The sequence below is a fragment of the Typopeltis vanoorti genome, chromosome 21 (genome assembly GCF_054136105.1).
Source record: "Typopeltis vanoorti isolate ZY-2024b chromosome 21, IOZ_Tvanoo_1.0, whole genome shotgun sequence".
NCBI lineage: Eukaryota > Metazoa > Arthropoda > Arachnida > Uropygi > Thelyphonidae > Typopeltis > Typopeltis vanoorti.
The window spans coordinates 67,268,688-67,295,771 of record NC_143569.1 but is presented as its reverse complement, the minus strand read 5'-3'; the positions used below and the strand labels follow the sequence as shown (position 1 = coordinate 67,295,771).

The 27,084-nt window shown below is 34.9% G+C and overlaps 1 protein-coding gene across 1 annotated transcript in view; it reads left to right on the top strand.

The window, feature by feature from the left end:
- Positions 1–27,084, top strand: part of LOC150094942 (calpain-5-like) — a 151,250-nt gene that overhangs the window by 104,580 nt on the left and 19,586 nt on the right. The window contains exons 10-11 of the mRNA XM_090411403.1: positions 7,536–7,732; positions 16,859–16,977. Coding sequence (XP_090267529.1) covers positions 7,536–7,732; positions 16,859–16,977 — 316 coding nt within the window. The remainder of the gene's footprint in view (positions 1–7,535; positions 7,733–16,858; positions 16,978–27,084) is intronic.

The window sequence follows — 27,084 nt, the reverse complement described above, 5'->3', positions numbered from 1 at the left end:
AGAGTGCTTTGAAGAACTATTAAATGAAACTATACTGTACAAACTGTTTAATCTCATATGGCCATCTAAGAAGGTTCTGAGTATCTGGAAAGAATTACAAATAGTCAAAATTCCAAAAAAGGTGATCTTACAGATTGCACCAACTGGAGAAGAATCAGCCTATTGTCAGTATTCTAGTGAAGAACAAAGATCTTCACTAGAATCATAGTAAAAAGAATAAAAGATAGCACTGAGAAAATACCGAGAATAGAACAAGCAGGTTTTAGAAATGGAAGAAGCACATTGAATCAAATTTTTATTCTTAGAAACATAATTGAACAGAGTGTTGAATTAAATTCAACTATATATCTTAACTTTATTGATTTTGCTAAAGCATTCGACAGCGTAGACAGAGAATGTCTATGAAAAATCCTGAAAATTTATGGATTTGCTGACAAAATAATATCATAAAATATTTGTATGATGAAGATGAAGGACAAATTCTAGTAAATGGAACAACTTCCGAAAGTTTTGACATCAAAACTGTTGTTAAGCAAGGCTGTGTCATGTCTTGAACACTTTTCATCATTGTTATAGATTGGATAATGCAGCACACCCTGAAAAACCTGAAAATGGAATAAGATTCAACATCGACACCACATTAGAAGATTTGGACTATGCTGATGACATTGTAGTACTGTCATCTAGATTGGATGACATGAATGTTGAACATTAAGACAACAAAGCTAGAGGAAATTGCTAAACAAATAGGCTTATACATCAATGAGAAGAAAACTAAAATATTAAAAATCAACAGTAATAAAGAATGACCCAGTCTTTGGAAATCAAGGAGAGGTGACAAACACTTTTAATTACCTCGGAGCAATTGTCAACACAGAAAGTGGTACCAATGAAGACATTACAATAAGAATTGAAAAAGCTTGCTATACATTTAAAACTTTACAAAAAATTTGGAAATATAAAATTAAATTAAAGGTGTAAATTTTTAATTCAACTGATAAATCTATATTACTTTATGGAAGTGAATCTTGTAAATTAACCAAACAAGAAAAAAATAAAATTGATGCCTTCCAAACAAAAAATGTCTTTGCAGAATTCTCAAAATTTACTGGCCAAATAAAATTTCAAATATTGAAATATACAACAAAACAAAAACCAAACTCATCACAATAGAGTTAAAGAAACACAGATGGACATGGATAGGCCATGTATTGAGAATGGCAACATCAGAAACACATAAGAACAGCATTGATATGGGTGCCTGATGGGGGAAGACCTAAAATGACATGGCACCAGATGGTAATTGAAGAACGAAACAAACTAGAATGGTCGAGCTGGGGAGAGCAAGAGAGGCAGCACTGGACTGAAGAGGATGGCAATCTGAACTTGTGGCCTCATACACCTCATAGGTGTAAAGAGCAATAAGCAAGATAAAGTAGGCATGAAAGAGGGAAATAGTGGCATAAGTTATGAGGCAGTGTAGTGTAACATTGAAGTTGACAGGAAGACATATTTAGTTGGATGTTGCTTTAGGCCAGGGAATGTGGTGAGTAGTGATGAAGAAATGTATGAACAACTTGGATTAATGAACAAAGGAAGGATAATTGTTATGGGTGATTTTAATTATAACAGCATAGATTGAAATGAAGAAATAGCATTTGAAAATAAGGAAAATTAATTTCTTGAGTTCTTGAGAGATAACTATCTCAGGCAGCATGTAAAACAGGGCACGTGAGGATCGAGAGCATTAGATCTGACCATATCGTCAAAGAATGTAATTGTGATGGGATTTCACACTTTCCTTCAGTTGGTGAGAGTGATTATGAAGTGATTACCTTGGTTGTGGCAAGCCATATGTGGATGTGCAATTATAAGGCTGGTGATTTTGACAAACTTAGGAGACAGTTTAGAGCTATAGCATGGATGAGGAGTTGAGCAGAAAGGAAATAATTTCTACTTAGGAGCTGACAAAGAAATACTTAACAGCATAAATCTGTGAAAGTATTCCAAAGGCCAAAAGGATGAATAGAATAGGTGTAAAATGAATGAACGAATGAATGAATGAGGTATTAAGCATGAAATTTGGAAGAAGAAGAAGGTGGCACTGTGGAGGCTATCCAAAATGAATAATGGCAGTCATCAGAAGAGTATAAAGAGCTGAGTCACTCTCCTGAGCCAGGAGAGTGACTCAGCTGATAAGGATAGCAAAAGTGCAGTACAAGCAGAAATTAGCAAATCAGGCCAAGAAAACCCCTTGGGAGTTTTTTCGATATGTGGCAAGTAGAAAGAAGAATGATTATGGCAAAATAATGTTAATGGATGAAAATGGGAGATTGGTAACTGCTGCAGCTGACATAGTTGAGGTATTAGATGAGTAGTTTATCAGGGTGTTTCATCCTCAGTACAAAATCAGAAGCTCAAGTGTAGAGAATGAGGACTTAATGAAATGTGAGCAAGAAGCATATGAGAAATCAAGTAAGCTGGATGTCAGTAAGGCAGTCGGATTTGATGACATCATCATGTATCTTAAGGGCATGTTCCAGGGGTTAGCATCACCCTTGGCCTATCTGTTTCACGAGATATGTTAAGAAGTCCCATGGGAGTAGAAGGAAGGTGAGTGGCTAAGGTGGTAAATGGTCTTTTGTGGGATATGAAGACAGATCGAGAGAATGCAGTTTGCAAAGTTTTGTGAATAGGAGGAAGAGAGGGGTTAATGGTTAAGACATTTAAATTGATAAAGGGTTGTTACCAGAGTTAATGTGGAAGAAATGTTTCATAGAAAAGGGGTAGAACAAAGGGACATTCCTGGAAACTGTATAAGGATGGTGTGAGCAGTGGCATAAGGAGAAAGTTCTCTGCATGGAAAGTGGCTGGTGAGTGGAATATGTTGCCTGACATTGTGATGAATGCAGATACATTGAATGAAGTTAAAGTACAGTTTTATATGTAAGAGCGTGTACCTCCCGTGATGAGTCTTTTGAGTCCATGGAGATCTGGTGTTAATAATAATAACAAGCTCATTCGCTAAATTTGCTATAACCAACCACTAAAAAATCCCAACCCAACATTATAGGACTAATGCTATTCTAAAGGAAATTCACCATAGCAAACTGTTGCTATAATATACTATAATATATTCTTCCTGTGATATTTACTAGTTTGCTGTAGTGAAAGTTGACTGTATATCATCCATTGCAGTGTAAAGTAGCAGCGCTACTTAAAACCATAGTGTACAATGTGAAAACCATGAAGCAATAGCTTTCTTTAATAATATTGATATAGGTTCAGATTTTAAAAACTTTGTCATCCATATATGATTCAGTTAGGGATGGAGTAATATGTTCATATTATTCACAGAATAAAATACTTTTTTTTTTTTTTTTTGACTATGAGTTTCATCGATAAAATGTTAGAAATCTTTGCTAGTTTGATTGGTCAAGTGATTAGCTGTCTTCCCCCCCCCCCCCCAGCAACAGATTATATGTATGAATTCTACCATGAGCATGGATGTTTTGTAAATGTTTTTAGGTGATAGATGAATTTCATCTCCTGATGTAATGAGACCATCATCCTTCTTAATGGAGGCCTGAAGTGGCTTGAAAAAGTTCCATGTTTGGTTTCTAGAGTTTTTGGATTATCTAGATTATTTTATTGTTGTAACTGACAAGCCACATACTTTGTTTTGAGAGTTAGAGAAAGACCAGAAATAGATGCATATCAGTCACAGACAAATTCAAAATGTTAAAAGATGGCTTAGCAATAAAAAAACCAAACTTATTAAGGGGGACTAAAAAGACAAAATATAATATAAAGAATATAAACGGTAGCAAAAAGATAGTCAGAAATCATTATAGCTTATCTGGAAAATAATATGTGCATAACAATACCTTATACTTATTAAGATATTACTGCATGTAGAAAAAAAGAAAGCATATTAGATGCTGCATAATTCAGAAGGCAGATGTTCAGAGATTGCAGAGAAATGTATAAGAGAGCTAAAGTATGTGAAAAAGTAGCTAAACAAAGTAATGGGTTGATTTGATAAAAGTATAAAGACTAATATCATGAAGATGGCAAAATATTCTGGAAGCTGTTGAAGAAACCTCAGAATAGAGGAAAGAGTACTGTAACAGAAATTAGAGATGATACGAGTGATATAAAAACTGAAAATAGAGATATTCCCGATGTCAGGAGTCACTTTGAAAAATTATTAAATGGAATAAGCAGTGATAGAACTATTGTGAGAAATATCCTAGGGGAATGCAGTCGGGAGTGCATGTCATTCCTTGAGGTAAAAGATGCCATCAGAAACATGAAATGTAAAAATACAGTTATTATTATTATTATTTTACGGCACCTCCATGGAGTTCGGAGACATTGCGGGATACCTAAATCAACTATCAGACACACAAATCCTATCATACCTCTTGAATCCATTCCACTCACTCTCTACACTAAAAATCTGGTTTGCACATCCCTACTAACCACATTCTTCCACTGATGACCCCTAGTTCTCTTACTTTTTGTCATATATTGAAAAATTTCACTTGCATCAATTGTATAAAAACCCCTTTTTTAATATCTTAAAAATTTCTATTATATCCCATCTTTTCTCCTATCAACTAAACTTTGTAACCCACAAACCTGCAACCTATCCTCATAGGAAGTATTCCACACCAAGTGACCATCTTGGTCACTTGTCTCTGAATCCTCTCAACCATCTTGTGGTCCTCAAGAAATCCAGGTGACCAAATCTGTGCACATTAGTCAAGATGTAGCTGAATCATAGCCTTATAAAGAGTGATAATAACTTCCTTATCTTTACTTGTTAGTGTGTTTTTCAACATCAAAGTAATTATTTAAGCTATTTTACCAATTTTTGCAATATGCCCTCTGAACATCAACTCTTTGGCCACCATTATCCCCAAGTCCCTAGCCTCACCAATTTCCTGCAATCCAATATCATCAATATAATACATCATATGTAACCTTTTCAACCATAAGTACATAACCTTACATTTAGCAACGTTAAATTGACAATCATTATGCTTTTCCCACAATGCCAATTTATTTAAATCATCCTGCAGGATATCTACATCACCTTTATCAATTATTGCTCTCTCCAGTTTTGCACCATCAGCAAACCACTGAATTATCCCCTCTTAAATCTTTCCTTATTTCTCTTCTTCTCACTTTGTATTGCTCATGAGTATGCTAATCACTTTTTTCTTTATATTTCCTCCACAATGTTTTCTTTTTTTGCAGCTCTTGCTTTATATCCCTACTCATCTACTTAATTCCAACTTGGTTTATCCTCCTGCCCCTGGGTATGCAGTCTGATACTGCTACTCTTAAGTAATCTCTGACCACTTGCCATGCACTACTGGCATTCTTTCCTTATAGCTTCTCAGACATGGCACTATTCCAAGATGACTCCTGAGTCTCTCATAATCACCAGCCTTATAGATAAACATAAACCATTTCTTGACAGAGAACTCCACGTTTGGCAACTTCCCAGAACAAGACCGCATGGTCATTCTCCCCGATTGGAGGCTGAGTGTCTACCTTGTTTATGGATACATTTTCTGATGCTGCTATCAGATCCAACATCCTCAAACTCCTTGTCCCCTCTATAACACATTGTTTCATGTAATTATCCCTTAGCAACTGTATAAATCCCACTTCCATCTTGCCATGCCCCCTTTCCTCCCTCCAGTCAATGTCCCCCATAGTTAAAGTATCCCATAATAATTGTTCAGTCTACACTTATTGTGCTAATCTGCCAGTACATGACATCTGCATCTTCCTGGTCTATAGCAGCACCCAACAACGTATTTTGTCCTATTTGCCTCTTTCTCACACCAGACAGCCTCAAATGAACCATCTCTCTCAGGCCGAAAATCCTCTTTAATTTCTTTTGTTGGTTGTAATTCTGCAGCTATCATCAGCAATACCCCACTTACTGTCCTGTTCCTTCTATCCTCCCTGAAAATACAATACCCTGTCTCTGTAACTATATCATTTTCGGTCAACCAGGTCTCACTGATGCCTATAACTTTTGGCCAAGTCTAGCTTACCAATGCCAAAACTCCTCACCCTTATTCCTGATACTTCTTGCATTTGTATACATGCATTTCAATGTCCCTTTGTACCCATAATTACCCTTGTGTAATATCATGACCAACCCATTCAAATTGAAGGCCTATCATCTGCTGTGGAAATGGAACTAATAGAATTACAGGAGGACCTGGGTCTAAAGATGATGCATAAATCATCTTTAGATCCAGATGTCTAAATCACCTTTAGACATCTACAATTGAATTCTGGAAGCAAGTTATAGAATAAAATGTAACTTGTACTCTGTAATGAAGTTGGTGAAGTCAAAGCATTGTGCAGTCCTTACAAATCAACACCTGATGGAGCTAATTCATACAGCCTTGACAACATATCAGCTGTATTTTCAACAACTCACAGCCGAGATGGGGAATCACAAGACCTCTGCTAGCATTAAATAGTCTGATAATTGCAGCAATGTTTGTCATAAAAATATTATGATAAGACTGTAATTTTGTATGATGGTATGCGATTAAAATATCACTAATTTTATTGGTTTACATATTTTCCTCCGTGTTTAGACCAGATATTTACTAAGACAGATAAATATCATTAAAAATATCTGTTTTTACCCATTTTATTTTTTATTTTTGGTAGTCTCATTTAATGTTAATGAAATGCAAATTTGCATATTTTTCTTAGATGTTTCCATAGTTCATTACCATATTAAATATGTTTAATATAGTTAAAACAGTGATCAGTTAGGATTTTTAAAAATTTGGTATATATATATATATATATATATGTATACTTTGTGATTTTTGAAATTAATATAAATTAAGAATTTAAAACTACATACACGAATCCTTGAATTGCTTATATATTCTCTATAATAAAATTATATATATTTCGTTAACACATTAAAATACAGGAGAGCCAAATACTGAGAAATTTTCTGCAGTTCATTTTCTGTTTAGTATAAGTAGAATATGGACTGCAGTTTAAAATTTGCTACTTGACTACGATTATTGTTTTAATCATTATTTACACCATATATTTCATTCTGATTCATCAACAACAACAACAATATCATTAATAAATTAATAAAAATATCATTCAAGTAGCTTCTGAATTGCAGTCACACTTTGCTTTCTCAGTATTTGACTCACCTTTTTTTTTTACATATAAGATGCTGTTTTAAAATATTATTCATACAATCACAACAAGAAATTGCTGTTATCTTTTGCTGTAGCAAACCCATAGAGATCAAAAGAATCATTTGCTGTTGCAGTGTTCCTTTAAAATAGATTGGCACTTATGTGGCTTTGGTTCGAATTTTTCAGTAGCTATAGTGAAAGTTGAATGTTATATTTGAATAATAATTATTGATGCTTATTTTATTTTATTTTATTTCCTTTTTTTTATGAAGATTTTAACTAAATAAATTCAAACTACATAGTTAATTTTTTTTATTTTTATAGGTTGAAGATAATAGAAAGTATAGGCTTCATGATCTTCGGGAACAAGCAGTTACTTCAGATTTTATTCGCACACGTGGAATATTTTTAAAATGCAATTTAACAGTTGGTAGATACGTTTTTATTCCTACAACTTTTGAACCAGGAAATGTTGGAGAATTTATGATCCGTCTCTTTACCAGCAAGGACTCCCATGCCAGGTAAGCAATACTCATCTCAGAACAAGTGACTTGATTTTTTTTGAATAGCATGAGAGAGCTTGCTTCTGGTGTGAAAATCAAAGAGAATAGATGGCTTCATTGTCAGATTATTAGCAAGGAACCATGCTTGTTAATATTTACATATGTATATAAGCAGAACTAATGTAAGGTAGTATGAAAAATTAGAAGAAAACTGTTTCAGCCATTTAAGATGATGGGAAAAATATCCTGACCAAGATATAGGTGGGTTGATGAAGTTTAGAGTCCTTTAGAAGATGGAAATATGAAAGCTAATCAGATCAAACCTAATTTATCATATCATCAGGAATGCTCGTTATTTATTGGAAAAAAAAAACTATGTTTATCATTGCTTTTTTTTTTTTTCTGACAGTATCATCAAGATAAGCCTTATAAGATAAACTAATGCCAAGTGGTCTTCCTTTTCCTCGGATGAGATTACCATGGTGCCATCAGGATGTAAGAGTGGTGGCAATAGGGAAGGGTAGAAGTTATACGTCCAATAGCCTTAGCAAAGGACCAGAAGGCTTGACTGCCAGCAAGAATTGAATTATACCAAATCTGCTTTTATGAAAAATGGCTTTAATGAATCTTTTTATTAAGAAAGCCTTTAACAGCTTTAGACAACCAGTCTCTAGAACCTGAAGATATCACTTCGATTTCACTCCCTTATATTAAAGGAAGTGATGTATAGCTAAAGTTCTAAAACCTCTTAATACTGAACTGTCCTTTCTACCTTCCTTTCTTTACCTAAAGACAAGCTTTCTCCACTCAACCTTTCAGTCATCTACTAGATCCCATGTTCCTGTGATTTGTCTTACTTTGGACAGTTAATCTCGCAGATCTGCAGCTGTCCATCGTGAAGAACATAAATCTTCATCCTTTACCATGAACTGGAACAGTCTGACCTAGCAGAACATGCTCTCTCGACCAAACATAGAGGTTTTTTTTTGAAAGAAAACTAAGCTTTTAGATAGAGAAGTAGGTTCTTCATAGAGTGCTTATATAAAGAGAGTTATGTGACCTTTCTACACTGACCAAACTTCAACAGATGTGATTGATGGCCTTCGGCCATCTCCTTTAAGGGAAATATTATTACATCATTTTAATGCAAATTCCATTATTATATTATTGTATTTTTTAATTCTATAATTGGGAATTTTACTGACCATTTGTTATCCTATTAATGCTATAGTGGTGACTTTTGAAAATTATTCTTTAATGGTAATTTTACATTGTGTTCCATTTTCACTGTACCGAGTGAGGATGCCTATCACACATAGGTGAAAATTTTACAACTATTAAATTTTTAAATTATTCAATTAAACTATTAAATTATAGGACTCTAGTCTTTTGTCCACATAAAGTTTTTGTGTTTAATTTTTTTTAGGAGAACCATCATTCACATATCTTAACCAGAGAGAAGGTTTGAGAGGGACTGAGTTAATGCTAAGCTTAAGTGCTTGGAAACACTCATATTGGAGTTTCTAAATGAGTGAGGCTTAATGAAGTGAAACAATGACATCATCAGTGAGAACAACATGAGACCTGTAACACACACACACACATACACACAAAGGCAACACAAAACTAAGTTAAACATGTGGACAAAAGACTAGAGTCCTAACCTAGTGGGGGTGCCCTCTGTGGATTCCTGTTGGTGGCCCATGATGTAAACTGGGATCTCGAAGTGTTAGTGTTTCCCATATTTTGGGAAGTTTAATGTAACCATATTCATTTAAATTAGGCTGATTTCTGAGAGTGCAGATTTCAAAAATAGTCTTTCTGTTCTAAATTTACTACAATGGAGCATGGTGCTCTTTTTCCAGTTGACTCTATGAGCCATATCTGAAGCATGATCCTCAATGCCTGATTGACATAGTCATGACTGTAGATGTATTTTTCGTGTTCTTCCATTCAAATGTTGGCTGATCTTCCTATCTGACCATAGTAGGGTCAACTTTAGGAACAGGTACTTTATATACTCCATTCACAGAGAGAGAGAGAGAGAGAGAGGAGGGAGCAGATCTTTAGTAGAATGTATAAGGAAAGCAAGCTTTTGGCTTGAAAGCCTGCCATAGATTTTATTTCTTTAAGACTCTAGATATTTTTTCTGAAGTGCGCCAGCCATAGTGAATAATGATAGCATTACTAAAGTCTAGTGCTGCTAAGAGCACTAGACCTAATGTTCACCATTGAATGCAGTATCCAAAATTTAGTTCCAGAGATAGCTAACAACATTAGGCTTGACATCGCCAGCATTCTTTCTTGATCTTCACCTCTTAAAAGAAATCTATCATCTGCCAACTCAGTGCCCTCAAAAAATGATTATACTTCTATCTCTACTATGTAGAGATAGAAGTATAATCATCACAGAGCTGATAAGAGGAGTTCTACTGTTATTCTGTATATTGAAAAATATCACTGTGAATACAGCAATGGGGCTGGATGGTATGCCAGCTCAGATGTTACAAGAATGTACAAGTGAACTGGCATTGCATCTTATAAAGTTGTTTAATCTAAGTTTCAGATCTGGCAAGGTTCCAAGGGAGTGGAAAGAGGGTAATTTAGTTCCGTTATTAAAGGTGGCTCCAAGACAGAAGTAGCAAATTAGACTGATTAGTATCTCTGGAGGATGGTTAAAAGTAAAATTCAGAAATGGATGGATAGGAATATGATACTCTATAGGGGCAGCATGACTTTGTAAAAGTTAGGTATTGCCTCAATAATTTATTCACCTTTTATAATAAGGTGACAGTGGAATTAGATATAGGAAATGGTTACACAATGACACTGCTGGACTTTGCAAAGCATTTGACAGAATACTACATGGAAAACTACTACAACTACTAGTTGGAGCAAATGTGAATGGATGTATGGCTGGTGGCATGGATAGGGATGGCTGATAGATAGATATCAGAGGGTGGTGTATGATGGAGTGGAATGAAGGCAAATTTGAATGACTATTGGAGTGTCCCAGGGGACCACAGCTCTTTAATTTGTTTGTTAATGATATAGCAGAATATTTGTGTGTGTGTGTGTGTCGGGGGGGGGGGGGGGAGATATTCAGTTGTTCACTGATGATGATGATGCAAACTGGAGGGAGGGCAATGCTTGATAAAGGTGATGTAGATATTGTACAGGACGATTGAAATAAATTGGCAGCATAGACAGAGGACAATGGTTGTCAATTTAATGTTGTAAAATATAAGCTAATGCACTTCAGGATGAAAAGATGATTACATGCTTCGTATCATATTGATGGTACTAGTTTACAGGAAATTGATGAGACTAGGGATCTGAGGGTGATGGTGGATAGAGATTTGAAATTCTGAGACATATTGCAAGAGAAGTATGGTGCACAGATTTGGTCACTTGCTTCTTGGGAATTGGGGGGGGGGGGGGGGGAAGAGAATTCAGAGATGAATGACCAAGCTAGTGACAGGTCTATGGAATGCTCCCTATAGAATAGATTGAAGGTGTGTGTGTGGTTTGTAGAGTTCAGCTGACAGGTAGAGGAAAGGGGATATGATAGAAACTTATAAGTTACTAAAGAGATTCTATAAGACTGATACAAAAAATTTTTTTCGAATTTTTCAAAACAATGAGTCCCACTTGGAAGTTCTCTAAGAGTGTGGTTAGTAAGGGTATGCAGACTAGGTTTTTTATTTGGAGAGTAGTGAATGAGTGGAATGAATTGCCAGAGGTGGTTGTGAGCACCCCAACAGTAAATAAATTTAAGGAGATGTATTATGGTAATGGATAGTGTGGGTCTCCCACGATGAGTCTCTTTTGACTCCATGGAGTACTCTTATCAACTATAATGATAATAATTCTTAATACCATTGAATACAATAAAAAAATAAACATCATTCTCAGAGACTGCTTCACCTACAGACCTTTAGATTACGATCCCACCAAATCTCAGATAAAAAAATTGAAAAGCCTGCTCAAAAAGTTTCTTTTTAGCCTCCTGAAATCACAAAAAAACTCAAAACCCTTTAGTTCTCATCCTTCCTGGATATATGGATTACCAAAAATATTCAAACCAAGTTCCTCCACTAAGACCTATAGTAGATGCTACAGATTCCCATGCTATAAATAACAAAACAGTTAGCAAGCTCTCTTACTCCCCCCCCACACACACACTGGTCATACCACTTCCTATATAAAAATCTCTATCCATTTTAAAATCTCTATTGAGAATTTAACAATAAATAACAGATATTTTGGTTAGCTTTGATATCACCTCACTGTTCACTAATATTCCCTTTAATGGCACTTTATCCCTTAAAAAGAAAGTTTTTCCCTGATATTACTGATCTGTTTTCTTTTGCTATAACTTATGGATTTTTCTCTTGGAAGCACAAAATTTATAAACAGATAGAGGATACCTCTATGAGTTCTCCCTTCTCCCCCTCTTGCCAATTTTTTATGGAGTATTTTGAAAAACAAGTTCTTGATTCGGTCCCTGTCCTCAAGCCTTCTATCTGGTTACGATATGTGGATGATGTGTTTTTAATTTGGCCTCGGCCCAGACACATTAGACTTTTTCCCTCTCTTACCTCAGTAATTTTCACCCCATAATCCAGTTTACCATGGAAAAAGGAATGAAGAATGGTTTAGCCTTTCTGGACACTTTGGTAACATGTATACCTAATGGTAACCTGTCTTTTTTGCTATGCATCGACAGTATGAATCAAAACAGCATTCTTGCAGCCCCATCAGTAATCATGGACAAGTCAAAGTCTTGTTTAATGAAATAAATTAAGATGCTGGTGGAAAAGAGTTATCTGTGGAAGTTATTTGTACTGAACGAACCAAACTCATTTAAATACATTATAATTTTACCTCAATTTATAAACAATTCACTTTATGGACAGTGGGCTGGGAACCTAATCCCTTCGTAAAATGAGATCGTCATGTACTTATATACTTCTGCCAAGTTGACAAGCTTAGGTGTTGGATGTCATTCATAACTTATTTTAATGTTATTACAATACCAAACAAAACTAAATCATAAAAGAATGTTTATTAATTGATTTACATTTTGCTGGATTTCAAACTATCATCTTCAGAGCAAAACAATATGTTATAGTGAACTTTGGAGCAGTAAGGCAAACCACTGTTATCAGCAAAAAGACAGAAGAACAAAGAATATAACAATGTGATGCAATGTAAAAACAAAACAGTGTTTATGCCATTATCACATGGTAATTAATAACTTTTCTGTTAACTTTCTCCTGAATTTTTTCTCATAGAAATAGTGACATTCATTAATTTCATCATTCAAGTTATTTGAAATTATAGAGGTGATATAGGAAAGATTGCAAACTTCCAGTTAACAATTAATGTTTAAAAGTTATCGGAAAGGTACTCTTATCTGATAACAAACAGATACGTAAAGCAAGAACATACTAAAAATTATTATACCCAGAACCTTGTTTAAAAAAATTTCTGCTAAGTTTCTTCACTGTGTTTGATACTGTTGCTGTAAAGGTTACAAGTAGAATAGAATAATCATACAAAATGAATGCAAATGCATGATGCGAAGAATCTTTATATAGTGAACTCTCACTATGAGAGGGATCACAGGAATAATTTGTTATAGTGGACAGTTTGCTGTAGTGATGAATTGTCTTTAGAGTAGCATTATGCCTATATACTTTTGATCAAAACTTTTTAGTAGTTTGATATAATGGTGTTCTGTGAGAGGAATGTGTGCACTTTTTTATTTGAAGGTGAGTTAACTTACTCTCATATGGAAATAACAGGATTTTTCTCTCCAGGAAACCAAGTTTGCAAGAGAAAAAGTGGTCAGAGGACATATGCAATTAACAGATAAGAATACATTTGCAAGGTACATTTGTGTGATGTTGCGTGGCTAACAATGGCAGATTAGTGTAGGAAAATGTAGCATGGAATGGTCCCCCTTCGATTAGTCCTTAAGCACTATGCAGGTGCCATTTAATGCATAATAATTATTATTTCACAAATTAACATGATAACACAAGGAAAAGAATGAATAACATATTTAATAGTGGTATATTTCAATCCCTAAAAATTTTCTGGTCATCATCGGTGGCATCAGGCAATTGAATTGAATACAAAGTAGAACACAAACAGTGTTTATTTAAAACAGTCTTACTGTTATAGATAGAACAGTGCAAAAGAATAACTGAGGAAACATTGTACAGGAATCCCTCGATTAATGCACCTAATGCATTCTTTAAAACAGGCACATTAATCGAAAACACACTAATCGAATATAATAACCTTTGGGAAAAAGTATAATTCGTTCCTCAGATTTCTTTTTTGACACTTAATCTTTTTATAAACGAATTAGGGTATGTCTCAGAGCCTAGTTAAAGGAAAACTATGAAGCTGAAAGACAATAAAACATATTCAGAATATAAATTTATTATTCCACTTCTTAACAAAGAATTCAGTTAACGTAGTTTAGCAGGCGTTCTCTTTCTTTTTTTTCACGCAACTGATATTATGGCCCTATTGCCTCTTCTGCAAATTTTACTTCTCTCTTTATCAAGTCAGCCTCTAAGCATTACTGCTTAAGAACTTTGGTTGCATGAAAAATATTTAAATTTGTTTCTGTGAAATCTCTTTGGTCAGTGATTAAATTTTCTTCATATTCTTTGGGAACTTCCTACTGTGCATCTAAATTTAGCAGTTCGGAATCACTCAATTTCTCAGAATGAGATTTAATTGACTTAGATTCATTTGAAAAGCCTCTAGAATCATTTTCACAATGTGGTAGAATGTGCTTCCAAACGGCTTGCATATTGTAGATTCTGTTCTGACAAATAAAATAAATAAATAACCACTGTTTTAGGTATGTTACATAGATGACATCTTTGCAATCTGGTCCTCACAAAGAAGATACATTACCTTCCTTTCTATGTTTCCTCAGTTGCTCCTTTGCATTATTCTATGTATAACATCATGTGGCTCTTACTGTTTTTAAATAATAACATTGTTCACATTCTACTTTATATTCAACTGCCTAAGGCCATTGATTTTCATGACCTTTAATTTTCACATTGAAATATATGGATATTAAATATATTATTCGCTCCTTGTGTTATTGCGTTAATTTGTGAAACCTTATGGCACAAGTATCACTGAAATAACAATAATAATTATTATTATACAGTTATCTCCATGAAATCAGAAAACATCATAGGAGACCTATTATTCAATAATACCAACATACTTCTCCTTGAATTCATTCACTGATGAAGCACTCTCAACAACTTTGGCATTCCATTCATTCTGCTCTCCAACCAAAAGATCTTGTCTTTTAACACCCTTGCTAATCACACTTTTATAAATTTCCAGGGATTATCCCTTCTCCCCCCCCCCTTCCTGCCATGTACTGAAAAAAGTCATAGTGTCAATCCTATAAAACCCCTTTAATAAGTTATTTGCTTCTATCATGCCCCCTCTTTTTGCCTATAATCTAGTTTTTGAAGTCACAGATCTTCAGTCTATTTTCTTAGGGAGCATTCCATAAACCTACCATAAATTTTTGCTCACTCACTTCTGAATCCTCTCCACCACTTCTTCATTACCATAGAATTCAGGTAACTAGATCTGCATATTGTAGTCATATATGGCCTGTAGAAAAGACCAGAGCTGAAACATTGTGTCTGTAAGTCAGTGAGGAAGGATCATCTGTGAACAGAATTGCTGTCCTCTCGACAACATCAATTATATTCAGATAGGTTTTAGGTATACCACTCCCAAACATGTGACCAATATTATAAGGGTGGATTTGTGATTTGTATAGAGTTAGTCATTAGTTAGATAGGTGATAAGTAATATCTTGATTAGTGATTGAAAGAATGCCTAGTTTTTGTGATCAGCACTACTGATGATTACTGACCAACAGCATTCTTAAATAGTTGCCTAGAGCACGTGGTGATGCACGTGACCAAGTATTTTGCATAAAGGTTTTTAATTCAGTAGCCAGTATGTGTGTATGAATCAGATTATGACAGAAAGTGGTGCTAAACCTGATATTAGAATCAGAGATATCAAATTTGGCTCTTTACATAGATGATGTAATACAGCTGAATAAATCCAGTACAATTCTGCAGGATTTCTTGATTAAATAGAATAACTGCTGTAATAAATTTGGTATGAAAATCGGTGATACAAAGACAATGAAAAGAAGCAGAAATATTGAAAACCAGCTGTATCCTGAAGGAAGACCTATAGAACTAGTAAAATATTTCAGCTATTTAGGTACATTTTTTATGAGGTCAGCTAAATAAATATTTATGAAATAATAGAGAAATTAGCCAAAACACTAACCAGCAGTATACAAGACAGTATTCAAACCAGTTTTAAGTTATGGATCTCTGAAAGTTGGATTGGAAATAAAACTTGATCAAAGACTAGAGACCACAGATATTAGAGTTCTGAGAAAAATTAGGGGAGTGAACAGATATCATCAGTGGCAAGAATCATATTAAAAATTAAGATATTAGGAAAGAATTTGACATTGTTGTCATTCAAGAATGCGTGAGCTGCAACTAATCTAAGGTGATATGGTCACTTAAACAGAATGGGAGAGGAAATGTTAACAGAACAGGTGTTTGATGCTAAGATATCAGGAAAAAACCCAGAGGAAAAGACTAAGGTTTAGGTGGATTGATTCATTCAGAGGTGCCCTAGTGTACAAACAACAAAATATTATGTGTGATAATATTGGTTTGCTTATCAGCATACAGTAGACTAATTTGGAGAAAGATTTTTGATAGGAGGGTAGCAGCAATAATATTGTAAATTTGTGGTATTCTCATAGAAGCAGTACACATCAGGACATGGATAAAAATGATATATATAAAAATATTAATATATTAAAATATTGTTGCCAGATTGAAGCCTTCTAGGCTCTTCTTTCAACAATTAAAATGTTAAAAAGAAATGTCTTTATTTTAGTATTCTTTTTCCTGAGCCAGTCATTAAATGTGATTTTAAATATAGCTCTGTTTGAGAATCACTTAGCATTATTCACATGCATTACTTTACTATGAGTTATAATAAACCTTTTTTAATTTTTTTATTATTATTATTATTTCATAGGGAACTAACTCGAGAAGTTCCAAAGCACAGCATTTTCAAATGTGTAACTTATCCTAGTATAGTGACAGTGATTAATGTTAGGAAGGCTACTGATCTTGTAAAAAAAGGAAGATTTCAATGTAAGTAATGAGTGATATTGGAGTGTATTTTTTTAAAACTAATTCTGAACATGTAATTTGTCCAACAGGGACTTTGTTTTGTATATATACGAGGGTTGTCTGAAAAGTTTTTGGCTTAACAATGAAAAAATGAATTTATAATTTCAAAATTATTTTTGTTTTTCAACATAATCTCCCTTAAGATTAATACATTTAATCCAGCAATTCTCCAGCACCATTATCCCATCCCTGTAGTGGTCTCAGTAAGATCTACAAAATACCCCTCTACAGCTGCAATCACCTCTTTGTATAATAAATTTAGCTTAATCCTTTATCCAAGTGTAAGCAAACAAAGTTTGTGCCTGAAGAATCTTCAGTACTAAGGCAACTCTTGGTAGAGGTGGACTAAGGTTATCACTTGTCTTAGTATCTCCCATAATGCAAAGCATATCTCCTTGCGGACATATAATGCTATGCATTAAGGCAGTGTTTCTCAAGGTGTGGTACGCGTACCCCCGGGGATATGTGGCAATTTTCGGCTATGCATCATTAACGCATGGAATCATTATTAAGAAAAAAAGAATTAATTTAAACGTATATATTTCTTAATAAATTATATATATTGAGGAAAAAAAAATATATATATTAAATTATATTATGTATGAATTCTCCTACTCAAATTGTGAGTTACTATTGCTCAAAGCAACTCGCTCCTTGCGATAAACAACATGCCCTCCGCAACAGCTACTATACTGCAGATGCATGAAAAACAGTTAGTTTTGTTATGTCCCTGAATAAGGTACAGAGACATTTGCAGGCTATGTAATATATTTCTCAACAAATAGTACAATTAGAGACAACTGGGATAAAAACGGCACTAACTAATCAATCACATGTCCCATCCCACAATAACTGCTGCATAGACTCAAGCAAAACCATACGTTGCACTGGTAACATACTGTTCATGTTCACGACAGGGGTGGTGATCATGTCAAAACTAAGAAATATATAGTGAATGTGTTTCAGATATTATGGAATTCGGGAATTGAAGAGAATTAGCATTTCACCTCAATTGTTGAAATGAGAGCCAACTCAATTGTTGGCTTGCTTTTGTCTTTGGGTCATGCGATCTTTTGTTAATACTGCACCAATCACATTCACATCTTCATAACTGCTCTATCTCTACTGGCCTACCATTGCTGTCTGTTTTGTGCTCTGCTTTCACTTCTCATTAGTCATTTGTTTGTTCATTACGTATCTGAAGTCTTGTAAATTACTGGTAATTTTTGCTTGAAATAATGGGAAAGAAGATGATGCTATTTGGTTAGATGACTTTTGATGATGCACACAAGGAAACCGCTCTCGAGGCCAGAAGTAGTGATGGTGAATAGGAGCTTCTTGATAAGCCATACTCATTTTCAGTTTTTTTCTGAAAACTATAGTTTTTGAAAATCCCCACATATATCTTTCTCCACGATTTTTTTGCTTTAATTTTGGGAAAAAATGTGAGTTATATTCGAGTTAATACAGTAATTTTTTCATCATCATCATCATCAAATTACTGCCATGTACCCTCAAGGGGTGTACAGGATATGATAGTACTATATGAAAAAAAATTACATCATTACTAACTTCCTATCTACAATTTTCCTCCAAATCAGTCTGTTACTTGTCAAGACTCCAACATTATCAGATCTTATATTTCTATTGTCTAAGGCATTTGTACCATATCAATCCACCTATATCTTGGTCTTCCTCTGGGTCGTTTTCCTGCCAACCTGGCAGAGAACACTTGTTTTTTGCTAATCTTTCTTCACCCATTCTGTTTAAGTGACTATACCACACCACCTGAGATTAGCTCTGCTAAAGCATTCCTGGATGTTGACAATGTCAAGTTCTTTCCTAATATCCTGGTTTTTAATATGATATTGCCATTGATACTATCTGTTCACGCCTCTAATCTTTCTCAGGACTCATATCTGCAGTCTCTAGTCTTTGGTCAAGTGTTTTACTTCTGACCCAGCTCTCAGATCCATAAGTTAAAACTGGTTTGAACACTGTCTTGTATACAGCTAATTTAGTCTTCTGACTAATATCTCTCTTACTCCATATGAATTTATTCAATTGACATCTCACCATACCAGCTTTGCTGATTCTGTTGTCTATTTCTATATTTAATTTACCATCTTCAGTAAAAATCGTGCCTAAGTAGCTGAAATGTTTTACTTGTTCAACAGGTTCCCTATTCACAACACAGTTGACATTTTCAATGATTCTGCCTATTTTTATTGTCTTTGTCTTTTTATTGCTGACCTTCATACCATATCTATTACAACAGTTATTCAATTTGGTCAGAGAATCTTGCAGACTTGTAGCGGATTTATTTAGAAGTATAACATCATCCGCATAAAGCAAAGAGCTGACATTAACATCTCCAATTTTGATATCATGTGTAATACTACTATCCTTCATAATGTGATCCATATAGATAATGAATAACAGCGGGGATAATGTACATCCTTGTCTCACACCAGATTTAACATTAAACCATCTACCTGTACTTCCTTCAATTCTAACTGCTAACTCAGAGAATCTTGCAGACTTGTAGCGGATTTATTTAGAAGTATAACATCATCCGCATAAAGCAAAGAGCTGACATTAACATCTCCAATTTTGATATCATGTGTAATACTACTATCCTTCATAATGTGATCCATATAGATAATGAATAACAGCGGGGATAATGTACATCCTTGTCTCACACCAGATTTAACATTAAACCATCTACCTGTACTTCCTTCAATTCTAACTGCTAACTTACAACTCAAATACAGACTAAGTATTGCTTGATATAATGCCCCATTGACACCATATAACTGTAGCCTATTGAATAGCTTCTCTCTTGGTACCTTGTCATATGCCTTTATCAAATCGACAAAACTTAAATACAGATTTTTGTTATATTCCCATGCTTTCTCGACTATTTGTCGTAAAGTGAAGATCTGATCCTGACAGCCTCTATTTGGCATGAATCCAGCTTGTTCTTCACCAAGCTTTTCTTCCACAATTCTTCTCAACCGTTTCTCAAGTATACTTGCATAGATCTTGCCAGGAACACTCAGTAGAGAAATACCTCTGTAATTCTCACATTCAGTTTTATTTCCCTTTTTATATATGGGTACTATAAGAGCTCTACTCCAATCATTGGGAATTCGTCCCTCTGTCTCCAGGCTTTCTGAACTATGCAGTGCAGCCACTGTAAGACTCTTATACCACCATACTTCAGCATTTCTGGTCAAATATCATCTACTCCTGCTGCCTTTCCACATTTCAAGCCTTTTGATGGCTTTTTCTACTTGAAGTATAGATATGTATTCCTGACTGCATGCCTGGTCAGTGTTTTTTTACCACTGTGCTGTCATCACTGCTTGTTTCATTTAGCAGTTTTTCAAAGTAATTACTCCATACTTCAAGGATATTTTTCTCCCATTTCCATGTCACCTTTACAGCACTCTTTCCTCCATTTCTAAGCTTCTTCAACAACCTCCAGAATATTTTGCCACCTTCTTGATATTTATTTTCTATATTCTTGCCAAAGTCCTCCCATGACCTTTGTTTAGCTAGTTTTACACAGTGTTTAGCATTCTTGCATCTGTCTCTGTATTCTTTAAGAGCACAAGCTGACTTATTTGCCAGGAACGTTTGATATGCTTTCTTCTTTTCCTTCACTGCCTCTTTAACTTCCTGTGTCCACCATGGAGTTCTGATTTTTCTATCCTTGCAGACAACTTCACCACATATCTCTCTGGCTGAATCAATCAGGACTTTCTTCAAAGCTTGCCACTGAATCGCCAAGGTTTGATTCCTGTTCTCAAACTCTTTCATTTTTTCTTTAATAATCTTTGTGTATTTTAGTCTACAGTTCACATCTAAGAGCTGCTCAACTTTTATTCGCTTTAAAACTTTCTTACATATCATTCTTTACAATATGAAATTCAATTTTATCCTGCTCAAGACTAAATAGTGACCACTTCCAATTTCAAATCCTCTATACACTCTGGTGTCTGGCACCAGGGAGAAAACATCACTATTAACAATAACATAGTCAGTGAGACTTTTCTTATTCCTTGCCTCTTCTCTCCATGTGAATTTGTGCACATTTTTATGTTGGAACATGGTGTTAGTAATAACCAGTACATGTCCTGAGCAGAAATCCAATAGATATAGCCATTATTATTAGCTTTGCTCTTTTCTCCAAATTTTCCCAAAATATTTTTATAGGTCTGACAATCATTTCCTACTCTGCTATTTAGATCCCCAACAAGGACCAACTTTTCCTTTTTCATTGTGTCAGTTGCTTTTTCTAAAGCCTCAAAAAATTCCTCCACTTCTACCTTAGTAGAACCTTCTGTGGGACCATAGGCACAAATAAATCTCGTTGTCCAGTTCCCCATTCTCATATTTGCCCACGTTACTCTACTCGAGACTGACTGCCATTCAAGAAGATTAGCCTCGTATTTTGTGTTGAATACTATGGCTACTCCTTCTTTTCCTTGATTGTCATTGCCTGAATATAACATTTTGTATTTGTTGCTCAGAATTTTTTTAGTAACTAATTTTTTTAGCTTTCAAATTCTTAAGAATGGATCATTGGTTAAAGACTGGATTTTAAAATGCATCAAAGAGAGCAATATAGTAGATAGAAGTAGCTGTAAGCAACAAGAAAATTGATATTGTATCTCACTCATTGATGATAAATTATTTAAATTAAGTAAAAATTTATAGTATCTTTATAAATTTTGTTCTATTAAAAATAAATCATTATTATTACCATTTTGATAAGGGACACTTGGTAATAATGAAAACTTAAGAAGGGGTACATGGATATCTGAATTTTGAGAAACACTGCATTAAGGGGCCACTACCCAGACTGGTTTCCCTCTTTAAGTGCGGGGTTACCTCTCCAAAAACTCGTGAGATCCCTCAGATCACCCAACAATGAGTGACCTGTGGGATCAAAAACTCAGTGTTGTTCCCTTCAGTAACAGGCTCACCCTGCCACTGAGAAGCACTCTCAGCATTGCTCTACCCCATGGCAGGCTCACCTTTATTGAGGTCTCATCAGTGGGAGCCAGACCCATATAAATCGACACTACCTCAATAATCGAAACCAGTCTGAATATTGGCCCTTCCTTTAATGCTTAGTAATATACATGTTCGCAAGGAGATGTGCTTTGCATTATAGGAGATACTAAGACAAGTGATGAGCTTAGTACACCTTTACCACGAGTTGCCTCAGTCCTGACGATACTTCAGGTGCAAACTTTGTTTGCTTACACTTGGATAAAGGATTAAACTAAATTTATTATAGTCTAACCAAGTTGAAAAAACTTCCAACAGCTTTCTCTAATCCAGAGTAATTTAATAATAAGGTGATCTACCTTTTGGCAACTCGTATAGGTAAATATGACTTCCACCTTAGTATCACCACCTCTGGGTCTGGCTCCCACTGACGAGACCTCAATAAAAGTTGAAACCGGTCTGGGTAGTGGCCCTTCCCTTAATGCATAGCATTATACATGTCTGCAAGGAGATGTGCTTTGCATTATGGGATATACTAAGACAAGTGATGAGAGCTTAGTCCACCTTTACCACGACTTGCCTCAGCCCTGAAGATACTTCAGACACAAACTTTGTTTGCTTACCCTTGGATAAAGGATTAAACTAAATTTATTATAGTCTAAGCAAGTGGGAATAAACTTCCAACACCTCTTTGTATATTGTGTATTTCTTGATTCGAAGAAAAACACTGACCAGCAAGGAAGAGTTTTAGTTTTGGGAAGAGATAGAAGTTAAAGGGAGCCAAATCTGGGCAATAAGGTGGATGTTCCAACAATTCATAGCAGATCCCTTAATTTTCCCATTGCCAAAACACCTTTGTGGGCAGGTGCATTGTCCTGATGAAAGATGATATTTTTCTTCTGCAAACCAGGTCTCTTCTCACGAATTTTTTCGTCTAGTCTGGTTAAAAGATGGAATAATATTCCCTGGTTATTGTTTTACCCTTTTCAAGATAATTAATAAACAAAATGCCTTTAGCATTCCCAAAACACTGATCCCATGACCTTTCCTGCTGATGGAACCAACTTAGTCTTCTTTGGTGCTGAACAACCAGCTTCTGTCCACTGTTTTGACTGCTGACTTTTGGATTCTGGTGTGTAATGGTGAATCCAAGTCTCATCCATAGTAATAAATCGACACACAAAATCAGTTTTATTCTTGTTAAAACGCTCCACGCACTGCTCAGAGATTTTCATGCGAGTGCGTTTTTGATCTGCTGTGAGCAAGAGTGGCACCCATCTTGCGCAAAGCTTTTTCATTTGCAATTCTTCATGCAAAATATATCTTACACATTCTTTTGAAATGCCTGTAGTCTCAGCAATTTTATACACTTTGACTCGCCAGTCATCCAATACCATATCGTGCACTTGATCAGTGATTTGGTGCTGTTACACTTTTTGGACATCCTTCATGTGGATCATCTTCAAGGCTAGTACGGCCGCATTTAAACTTGGCAGCCCATTTTTAATTGTCGAAAATGAAGGAAAAGAGTGCCCATAAACTTTTATGACTTCGAATGAATTTCTTTTGGTGTTAAACCTTCTTTTACAAAGAATTTTGTAACTGCACGATACTCAATTTTATCCATTTCAAGGGAAACCGACAATACTTTTTTTGTTTCAGACAGCTGTATAAAACAAACTACTTGATAGAATGACTTGCAATTTGATATGGATACTTATGGCAGATGTACCAACTTAGAAAAAAAAACTTGCCAATAGTTTTGCCATCTATGGCCGAGGCTGAGAACTTTTCAGACCACCCTCATATATATATATACATACATTCATGCACTGAACAGTTGTAAAAGAATGAGTAGTGTTGTTGTTGTTTTTTTTCTAATTCTGAACATCTAATTTTGACCAACAGTATTTTTTATATATTGAATGATCATAAAAAAAGTAACCTCATTACAAATTGATGTATTTATATTCAGATGGTCTATATTAAAGTTGCAAATCAGGAGCTAGAATTGAAGTGTGCTGGAAGATGTGAAATCTGGTGATGTTGTACCAATGATGTCGTACTCTGAATTAAATCCCATATAATCTGCAGGATTCTCTAATTAAACGGAATAAAATAAAAGTGGTATGAAAATCAGCAATAAAAACTCTGGAACATTGTAATCATCAACTGCATTCTGTATGGAAGAACTACAGAGCAAGTGAAGCATTCAGCTATTTTGCATAATTTTTAATGAAGATCGCAAATTATGTATGGAAATATACAACAGAATTAGCAAAGCTGGTTTGGTAGTAAGTCAACTGAATGAATTCATATGGAGAAAACTTATTCAAAACACTGAACTAGCTTATAACTAGTTTTAATCTATTGATCTAAGAGCAGAGTTAGAAATAAAACACTTGATTAAACAATGAATAATTACAGATGTGAGAATTCTGAGAAAGAGCTAACCTCAGGTGGTATGGTCACTTAAGCAGAGTAGAACACCTTTGGGATGAATTAGAATGCCAACTTCACTCCAGACTCCAACAACCCACATCACGAACTGCTCTGGCTACAGCTCTTCAGGAAGAATGGGATGTCCATCCTTCAGAAATGTTCCAAGAAAAGTCTGATTACAGTTTTGAGTAGGTGTCTGGATAATTTTGATCAGATAGTGTATTTGTACATGGACACAAATTCTAATTTGAATGTTGGCATTAAAATCAGTGATGACTTATGGTAAGAAAGAGAGAGAGAGAGATAAATAGATAGGGAATATTTTTGTTGGTTAAGATAGTGGTAAATTTATTTATTTATTCGTATGGAGTTTACTCCCTTTTTCTCCCCCGTCCCTCTTGGGACAAGTCGATCCCCCTCATGGGGGATTAAGTATTTATGGCTGCAGATCCATGTGTGTTCACAGGGCCAGTTTGTCTGCTTGCAGGATGAAAAAACGTCAGATAAACTGGCGGAAAAAACCCTACTGCCTGTGCCCAAGACTGGCTAACTTGGCTATGGCTGAGGAAGATCCTCAAATTCCTCATGTCTTCGACGGGAATCGAACCTGGGGCACTCCTTCCCCAGTCATATGGTTGCGAAGTGCAAAGCACTAGGCTAACCGCGTGGACATGGTGGTAAATGAAATTCATGTACAACCATCTTAACCTACAAAAATATAAAATTTGTGTACCACCTAAAAAGTTCCATCCTGCAAAATAGACAAACCATCCAACCAGAAAGAAGAAATAATACATTGTCTGCATAGCTTTAGTTGTATTGACTATAATTCCATACAATCACTTAAAGACGTTCACAAATGTCGATATGTTGGTTGGAGTCAGAATTAGCATTCATTAGGCTTAACAGGATAGCACATAATCTAGAATCATTTGAGCATAGAAGAGAAATTAAGATTAAGGGGAGAAATGATAATTAGAAAGCATTCGGGATGGAATTTCAAAAAATAAAAAAAATCTATCTTTAAGGATATGGGCAAAGAATTGTAAAATAATAACCTGGAGAGATTGTTTCATGGAAGTGGCACTATTGCAAAATGGGTGACACTGAGGAGCATCTTGTATAATTGAATGTTTGTTTTATCCCTAGAATAAATTTCATAATGAATTTGAGTCAAGTTTTCAAAGAAATACATAGTAAGAAAACATAGAGAAAGATTATACAAATACTTAAGCTGTAGACGTAGGTTTCTGTGGTTAAGCAGTTCAGTAGTAATGGTACATAAAAGTTTTACACAACAAAAGCTTATTTACGACTAATTACATATATTAATGTTTTTTATAACTTCACACTTTACATCGATGATCTTTTCGTCATTTGATGGGGAATGGTAGATGAGTTGATTGCTTCCAGAGATGATCTAAACAACCTGCATCCAAATATAAAATTCATTATTGAACTAGAACAGCACAAAAAAATTACCTTTCCTTGATATCCTTGTCAAAGTAAACGAAGAGGAAAAAAGGTTATCCCTCTCCATATACAGAAAACCTACCACAATGGGAAGATTTTTAAATGCCACTTCACATTACCATCCATTGCAAAAAAGATAGGCATAATTAAAACTTTGCAAGACATGGCATACAATATATCAAGCACATCAATTAAAGAGGATGAAGAACTGCACTGTCTCAAACAGAACCTCGCACTTAATGGTTTTGAACACAAGATGATCAAAAAAATTCTTAATACAGCTCCTGCAACTCCTTTAATTAAACAAGATTTTGAGAATGCAATCACGCTGCCATACATCAAAAATGTCATGGACAAAGTGGCTATGTTGTTCCACGAGTACAACATAAAAGTGGCTTTTTTCCTTTACAAAAAATATCTAGATTCCTACATCCACTAAAACCACCATATCACCTCATGAAAAAACCAGGTGTCTCTATGAAATTTATTGCTCTTGTGGCATTTGCTGTGTAGGCCGAATGGAAAAGTCAGGAGAGATCTGCATGTCTGAACATGTAAAAGACATTGAAAAAAGAAGGGGGCATAAATCAGGTTTAGCATTCCACACGACCATTACTGATCATCAAGTGCTATGGCAACAAACAAAAATGCTATATATAGATAATAAATGTTTCACAAGAAAATTTAAAGAAGCTGCACAAATGCTTAGGGTCCCTGCACAGTGCAATGAAAATCAAGGCTTGATTTTAGATCAAGTGTGGTGTGCTTTCATCAAAAATTTAACTGCCACAGACCTATTATATAGCATGCGTGAACCACAGAATGTGACAACAACCAGCATTGTTCCAACAAGCATACATCATTTGTATTCTGTTGTATTGATTTGTTTAACAGTTGTGAAGTTATAAAAAATATCTAATATATGTAATTAATCATAAATAAGCTTTTGTTGTGTAAAACTTTTATGTACTATTACCCCTGATGATGTAAATCTTACGACGCATGAAACTGGTCGGTTTTAATATGATACTGTTTGAGGGTCAACATGGTTTTGCAAAGAGTCAGTCATGGCTTAATAATTTACTTTTTATAATAGAGTAATAGCTGAGTTGGATAAAGGAAATGGCTACA